Below are 8212 nucleotides of genomic sequence, written 5' to 3' on the forward strand. Positions count from 1 at the left end.
TGGAAGCCCTGGAGGCCTGTCTGAAGGGCATTCCCCTGAGTGGGTCGTTACCTCCCCAGCCGCTGGCCACCTCTTGGTTCCGGAGCCCCCAGCCAGAAGACCCCGGGTCTCAGAGGCCCGAGCTGCGGCCCCGCGGATCACACAGCCAAGGTAGGCTGGGCCATGGGCTGGGGGTGGTGTTTGTCCCTGCTCACAGCATGGGGGTGCAAAGCTGAGACACCATTATGTCCCCCTCTCCTCATCCTGGACCTCTTAAAGCTCACGTTCTTCTCCCCCCTCCACCAGCCTCCTGTTTTATGCCTGCTCCTAAGCAGCTCCCGAATTGGGTGGAGGCCAGTTAAACTCTCCCCGCCCACTGCCTTCTCTAAGAGCTCTTACTTACTCTCTAGACCCATGAGAACAATGGCTGAGTTCCTGTGGGTTACTGTGCTGTGGTATTTTAATCAGCACTGTGAGTGCCCTCGCTGAAATGGGAGACCCCAGTGGGAGATCCTTTGGGGCAGGTCTCCTGGGCACCTGCCCATAGCTCAGGGTCCAGGGGACCGCTTCTCCTGTGGCTTTTCCCTGATTCTGCTGTGCTGTTTCCTGCAGAGGTGACCGTGGGGCCTCTTCTGGCTCTGGGCTTGCAGGGCTTTGTGAGAGACAGCCCTGCCCTCCCTCCAGGACTCCATGGCACCCCCGCCAGCTTCTCTTCGTCCAGCAGTACTGATGGGGACCTTGATTTCCAGAGCCCTGAGGGCAGCCAGGGACACAGGTGTGGAAAAGGTGAGCTGGCTGGACTGAGGCTGGGGTTGATCCTGGGAAAGGATAGGAGATGCCCCAGGCTACTGTCATGTCCCACTCACCTGAGTCTGGCCTGCCCAGTGCTGGCGGCTGAGCTGGGGTGCCCAGGCAGGAGAGACATGGGACATGGTTTTTTTGGAGGGTAGGGGGGTCAGTTTTAGCAATTTGGCTCAGAAGGGGCAGGACAACATCTAAGATCTCTTAATAAAAGGGGTCCCCTTTAGCTTCAAATTCTTCCTCATCCCAGCCACAAAGAAGTAAGTGCCTGTGGCGTCAGACTTACCTCTGACTTAAGAAAAACCATCATGAGGTTCATGCAGGACCACTTTAAAGAGTGTGTTTGGTGGTCTGCGTCTCCCCAGGTCCCTCCACGTAGAGGCATCTATGGTGCGCTGTCACCTCTTTGGAAGTATGCAGGACTCTCCAGTGTCCCCTCAACCTTTTTTTGCCCCTCCTGAACAATCAGAGTGCTGCTGCTCTACATCGTTTACAGGCCCCAGCCCCCGGGGCTCACCTCCGTATCCTGGCCTCATCTATTAACAGCGGAAAGGCCTAGAGCTCACCCAGGACTCTGTGCGGGCCAGTTGGGGCCCACAGGACAGGACTGGGACCCTTCTGTGTCCCTGCACCCTACCAGGAGTCCACCACTTGGGTGTGGAAGCTCTCTCCTCCTAANCTATAGACTTTACTTGTTAACCATAATTTTTAAAAATTGGATGTTAGATACTTGGTTTCTTAAGATTTACTGACCTTATTGGTTGTAGTCACAGTCAAGCACAGCAGAAGGGGCACCACAATCGCAATCCAAAGGCCTGCGCCCTAGACTTGGCACGAAGCAGTCTAGACACTGCCAGCTTGGCACTCTCCTTCACCCCCCTCACTTCGGACCCTTTACACCTCACACAGGATAACAGTGTCTGACCAGCATAGGGCGGTTCTGTTAATCAAATGGAAGATCTGATGTGCTCCAAAATGTGTAAGGATCACATGTCTGCTGATCTTGTAGGCCCCTCAAGAGCAGAACCTGTGTGACACATCTCACTCAGCATCCGGCAGAGTGCCTTCAACCTGTGGGTGTTAAAATTAGAGGAGGGAGCGGGGAGAAGCAGATGGAGCTGAGAGTAGCTGGGTGGCTGGTGCACTGGGTACACATATAAACGGGTGTGCCAGGGGAACTGTCCTTGGAGAGAGCTGCCCGTGCCCACGATCCCCAGCTTTCCTGAGCAGATCGGGAGGTGTTCAGGCTGGCCGCCATTCACAGCATGGCCTGTGTTCCATAGAGGGGCCCGGGAGGGAGCAGCTAATATCCCAGGTCCAGGAAGTGGCCAGGTGGACCCTCCATAGTTCAGAATGTTCATGCTATCAGCATGTTCTTCTCTGGCTCTAACTTGGAGCTGCCGAGCCACCTGTGTGGAGCTCCCAAAAGGTGGAGAAGAAATGAGCCTCCAAGGCCATCCCGACTTTCTTCTTTTTACTGGCCTCCTGGGGGTGGATTTTGGGTGGAGCTCTTGTTTTGCAGGTGTAGTACACCCTTAGGTTACTTCTCAAGAAGTTAACTAACCAAATTCACAAAGGACAGATAGATAAATCAGAATACTCCGGTTCCTTAATATACAGTAGTCCCGCCTTACCCGAGGCTCTGCCTCTTGCAGTTTCAGTTACCCCAGCTTCTGGTGGCCTCAGGCTTGTGGCTGCATCACTCCAATCCCTGCCTCTGTTGTCACATGGCCTTCTCTACCCTGTGTGTCCATGGGCCTCTCTTACAAGGACACAAGTCATACTGGGTTACGGACCCACTCTACTGCAATATGACCTCATTTTAAGTGATTACATCTGTAATGACCCTATTTCCAAATAAGGCCACAGGCACTGGGGTGAGGGCCTCAGCGTATCTTTCTGGGGACACGGTCGGCTCCCATCACTGTCTCTTGAGCAGATTCCTGTTGTTCCTTCGCCTGCTCCCGTGTGTCGGGCGCTCACCCCACGCTTGCTGCTTCACGCTCCCTTGGTGACACCTGGCCTCGCTGGGATGGAACCAGCCAACTCTCCCGAGATTGTGCCCACAGGTGTCCATTGCCTTCCGTGACCTGGCCGTGCAGTTCTCTGAGGAGGAGTGGCAGCTCCTGGGGGAGGGGCAGAGGGAGCTGTACAGGGACGTGATGCAGGAGAACTACGAGGCGCTCGTCTCCCTGGGTAAGGCGCTGGCAGCCCTGGGGCCTTTCCGGGGTGGTGTGGCAAGTACCCAGGCTGCAAAGCGAAAGGGAGGCTGGGTCCAGCACCACACATGTCCGGAGTCACCCTGGCACCCACCAGGCCTGAGTCCGCATGTACAAAAGGAGCACCGTTTGAGGTGGGATTCCAAGAGCCTCGGCTTAGCTGGGCGCCTTGCTGACCTTGTGTGCTGCTGTTGTTGCTATGTACTGCGCTAGGGTTCTGGATACACTTTGGAGGGAGGGGTGCTAAAAAGCTGGCGAAACACTGAGCAAGGTGGTCTCCAGGGTTCTGACGCTCTGGCTGTTGGGGTTCAGTGGTCACATGAATGCATGCATAAACATGGATGTGCGCGTCCTGGGGCCGCCTGCATGATTGCACTTAGGGGGACAGAGGCGAGCTTTCATTCCAGGGCGACTATCCTTTTCTTTCCCAGGAACAGCCGAGCTGCTCCCCCTCTCTGCCTTCCTGTCTCCCACGGAGCCTGGTGGAGCCATGAGCAGGAGCCAAGCTGGTGAGGGACGGGAGCTTCCTAGGGAAGGTGCCCCCGGTGAGTAAGCTTGGAAGACAAAGGCCAGGCCCCTTTGGGCAGCCTGGGCCCAGGTGGACTCACTCTTGTCCCTTTCGGTGTGTGGTCCTCAGCCCCCAGCTCTACTCCTCAGAGGACGGTGATCTTAGCCCTCCCCACCACACCACACTCCCAACCCCAACCCTTCCTGACCTTTCACCCTTCGTCCCTCTGGGCTGGGACCCTGGTCCACTTGCCCATTGTGTGATGTGCTCAGAAGAAACCTGGGATTGCCCTTGGGGAACATCACCTCTTCAGTCCCCCCTTCCTGCCACCACCCCTGCAGAGCCAGCCTGCAGCTCCAGAAGTTGCTGCCACAGGGCCAGCACCTGGAGACCTCAGATGGTGGATGTGGCCCATGGGCCCAGCCTGGGCGAGGCCGGGAGGTTAGGGATTGCCAGGAAAGGCAGAAAGGCCCGGATGGTGGGAGGGGATGGCGAGGCAGTCCTCCTTGGCGTTCCCCTCAGAGAAGTAACAGCTAACAGGTGACAAAGTATAGAAGAGCCCAGTTATCCAGGCTCCCAGCCCCCAGTCCTGGTTGTCCCCATGGGCAAGTCATGCGGCCTGAGCCCAGGTCCTCTGTCTCCTGGACATCAGACTCGCCTTTGCTGCTTCTCGTGTGATAGGAGGATCACATGAGATGCTGGTGTGAAGAAACACACAGAAGTGTGAGTGCCGAGCAGATGTAGGGCGTTGGGGTTCACTGTGGCCTCTCTGCTAGGAGGAGCACCCCAGCACAGCCTGCACCTCACCGCCCTTGTACAGCTGGTAAAGGAGATTCCAGGGTTCCTGTTTGGGGAAGTCCGTCCCGAGAGCCGGGGAGCCAGCCTGGACGGAGAGTGGGTGAGCCCCGAGGGTAAGTCGGACAGCGGGGTGGCCTCTCTGCCGTCCACAGGGTGAAGTTCAAGCTGCTGCCAGACCTTAGGTGGAGTCACCCTGTTTCACAAACGCCCAGTGGCTTGCCTGCCCTCTGAAGGCACACAGATAATTGGTGAGGCAGTGGCTTCATCCACGCCCTTGTGGCCCCTGTCACGTTGTACCCTGCATGGCAGGTGGGGCCAGTCCCTGTTCTGTAGATGAGGAAGAGGAAGCTGTGCCTTGTCTGGGTGGCCATTCTGGATAAAGGTCCCCTCCCAGCCTTTGCTCTTCCGCCTCACCACTCCTTCCCCCCATGCCTGTTCACTCGCCCTTCTCAGCTCAGGCCTCACCTCCTTAGGGGGACGGGTTCTGTCCCCACCAGCCCTGGCCTGTAGGATTCCTTTGAGTTTGCTCAGTTGGTGGTAAATAAACCAGAAGGTGGGGGTGGGAGGGGTCTTAGAAGACCGTGGCTGTGAATTGGTATCTCAGAGCCTAGGGGTGACAACACAGAGCTTACTGACATTCTGGTCATTTTTAGTGGAACACGACAAGGAAGGGCCAGGATTGGATAACATTAGGGGCGTTTTACCTGCTTCTGGGCTTAAATTCCAACTTCCGGCGTCCTGTCCCTCCTCCCCGACGTCAGCGGTGGCAGTGGAACCTTGCCCTCTCCGAGGCCTGCTCAGCTGCCTTCCGGACACGCCCGTCAGCCGGCCCGGCCTGGCCACCATGTCCAGTGGCAGGTCATCATGCAGTGGTTCCCCCGGAGCTCGGGGGCAAGGAAGCCCCCTCCCCCTCAGTGAGTGTGACCCAACGGGGGTAAGGCTCCCACCCTGGAGTCAGGGGGCCCAGCCCCCGGGCCCTCTTCATTTTCTCTAGGACTCGGTGTCCCCCATTGCTAAATGGGGACAAGCTCCCTGGGGAGCAGCGTAGTCTGTGTGTGTAGACCAAAGAGGCGTGATGCTCGGTCCCTGGGTGGCCCCTCCCCCAGCCCTGCTCATGCACAGTAAGCGGGGAGCGGTTCCTACAGTGCAGGCCCATCAGCGGTAACACACCTGTACGCATCTGATCTCATTCTCGGACCTACTCATCCAGGCAACCCTCAGAGTGGAGGAGGGTAGGGGTAGCCATGAGAATGTCTCTGGGGGCTCACTTTATTTTTTAAAATTCTTACTATTTTGCATTTGTCTGAATATCTGTTTTTGTTAAAAATATTTTAAGTTAATATGGAATAAAATTGGCTTGGTTTCAGGTGTCACCTGGCACCTTTGCTCTGGGGTTCCATGTGCCCACATTTGAGAAGCATGAGTGGAAGATGGGGGCCTGCATATTGAGGCTGTGGGCATCACTTGCAGAGCCAAAGTCAGAGGCCGGAGTTGGGGGAGGGTCCCGGGAACTTGGAGTAAACAGCCTAGGTATTTACAGTTACACCAGGAGGAAACAGGAAAGGACCCCCCCCCCCCCCGCCGTACCCAAGCGAGACTCCTGGAACCAGCCTTGCGGGAGCTGGCTCTGCCACAAGTCTAAGTCCCCAAGACTTGACTCTGCCCCCCAGGGATTTGGGGCCAGAGAGGTCCGTCCTCTATGGGTACCAGGTGTGGGGTAATTCCCCAGCGTCAGGAGCCAGGGCTGGAAAAGCCATCCTGTCTCCTGCTGTAGGAACTGCTAGCACACCGAGGCCTGCAGACGAGGAAGGCCTCGGAGCCCCAGGCCGGGAACGCAGCCCTCCCACCTGCAGCCCCCGCAGGAAGAGGAGCCACAGAACACAGGAGAGAGGGGCCTCGGGGGCAGGTGAGCGGCCGGCTTTCCTGAGAGTGGGGCCTGTCCTGGAGCTGAGCAGGGCAGGGAAATGGAGCCGTGTCCTGTGGCTCTCCCATCTGGGCCTCCTGACAACCTGACAGGGCAGGCACCGTCCATTTTCATGGGTGGGAAATCTCAGACGCCCGGAAAGTGCCACAGCTGCCACCGGCAGGGCTGCGCTGACCTTGGCCGATCATGCAGGCCCCGCAGGAACCTCTCCTGGGAACAGCCCCTTGCAAGGCCTCATCAACTGCCTGAAGGAAATCCTGGTGCCTGGGCCCCAGCACCCTGAGGCGTCCCCGAGCTTACCACCTCCTGTCCCCAGCCTGGGCGCGTCACGGCTAACCAGGGTGGAGCTGGGGCCTGGGAGCCCGCCCTGGGGAGGTGAGTTTCTGGGGACCTGTCTCCTCCGGCCAAGGTTTCTGAAGCCCCGAAACTCATGCTGCCTTTCTATAGCTATTCCCCTATAAATCAAGTGTCTTCCCGAAGGATCCTTCCCAACTTGGCTTCCCCAGTATCATCAGGACCATATTTCTGGAGTCAGGTGGCTTTCTTAGACAGCATTTGGACAGCTAGTAGAAGAAAACTCAAAAATAGACTTTCCCCTGGACCCTCCTGTGTCCTTTATTTGTCCTAATGTGGGACCTCTGGGCAGGAGGTGCTGAGTGAGTGTCACCTCACGTTGACATGAAGTGGGATGCTTAACGTGGACTTGAGGGATCAGGGCAGCATGGTAGGGGCAGAAACACGTGTCCCGTAGTCCGACGCCTGTTAGCTGTGCAGGCGGAAAGGCTCTGGAAGCTTTTGAGCCTCGGTTTCCCCCTCTGTAAAAGCTTCCGCCTAGGGGCTATGTGAGGCTTAGGTACAGCAATGTGCTTATGTATATGTTTGTAAAAGGCTTGCTCCTTCTCTAATGTAAGTCCTGTGCAGGGCCCAGAGAACCGTCTACAAGTAGGGACCCGTCAGCCCACTGCTTCGTTTATACTCGGAATCACAGCATGTGTGGCTTTGTGATGCATTTCCACACCTTCCCTCCTTTCTCCATCCAGTTCTGGGAGGTGTGCAGACAGGCATTTTTAAACTTACCACCAAGAAGACAGTGGCCTGTGCCAACTACCTACCCAGTAGGTAGTTGGGATATCATTTTAAGAGTTAGAGACGGCCCACAGCTCCAGATTTCTGACCCTGAACCCTTTTAACTGCTTACCTGGATTGTCCGCTTGTTTGTCACGAAGACTGAGGACACTGGGCTCAGGGTGAAAATGTGTTGCTTTTTCCTGTAGTGAAAACAGAGGCAGCATCCGGGGACTGTCCCCTCCAGGGTCTGCTGAACTGTCTGAAGGACATTCCAGCGGCCCAGGACACGCACCCCAGCCCCTCAGGATCAGGGGACCCACGACTGCAGAAGGATCCAGGAGCCTGGAAGAGGAATTCTGGAGGTAAAGGTCCCTGGCTGGGCTGGGAGGGCCCTGGACGTCATCCATTCCATCCTCTGCTCCCAGCAGGGCTGTAGGTGACCCTCCACAGTAAGACACTCAGGTCACACATCGGCGTGTCGGTCAGAGTAGCCAGGTATCGGGGATCTGGATATGCAAATGGAGCTAGTCATGTAGGAGGTGCTTTGTCAGTCCGATCATTTTCCAGATTGGCTCTTAGACTAGGAGCCAAGAGTTCCAGAAGGAAGGCAGGGATGGAAGGGAGGGAGAAAGACCGAGAGCCGAAGACATAGCTCCAGCCCAGTAGGTAGTCAGGATATAATTTTGATGTGGGGTTTCTCGTCCTGTCTATGTGGGCTGGAGTAGGATGTCCATGCACTGCAGCTCACCAGGGCTTGGCAGCTTCTCAGAACATTGAGAAAGTGAAATTGAGACAGGTGCGATGGCCTTGGAGGAAAGGCCCTGATTTGGTGCTGCCTGGGGAGGGCTGACTTGACGCTTTGGGTAGAAACCTCTGGAGGCATCCCAGGGGGCGCCTGGGGGCAGATGGGGAGTG

The 8212-nt window shown here is 56.8% G+C and overlaps 1 protein-coding gene across 1 annotated transcript in view; it reads left to right on the forward strand.

The window, feature by feature from the left end:
- Positions 1–8212, forward strand: part of KRABD3 (KRAB domain containing 3) — a 33686-nt gene that overhangs the window by 8093 nt on the left and 17381 nt on the right. The window contains exons 2-9 of the mRNA XM_019655353.1: positions 2850–2976; positions 3431–3544; positions 4284–4418; positions 5067–5219; positions 6080–6211; positions 6422–6604; positions 7504–7729; positions 7882–7904. Coding sequence (XP_019510898.1) covers positions 2850–2976; positions 3431–3544; positions 4284–4418; positions 5067–5219; positions 6080–6211; positions 6422–6604; positions 7504–7729; positions 7882–7904 — 1093 coding nt within the window. The remainder of the gene's footprint in view (positions 1–2849; positions 2977–3430; positions 3545–4283; positions 4419–5066; positions 5220–6079; positions 6212–6421; positions 6605–7503; positions 7730–7881; positions 7905–8212) is intronic.

Source organism: Hipposideros armiger, unplaced genomic scaffold (genome assembly GCF_001890085.2).
Source record: "Hipposideros armiger isolate ML-2016 unplaced genomic scaffold, ASM189008v1 scaffold_239, whole genome shotgun sequence".
In the NCBI taxonomy this organism is placed as follows: domain Eukaryota; kingdom Metazoa; phylum Chordata; class Mammalia; order Chiroptera; family Hipposideridae; genus Hipposideros; species Hipposideros armiger.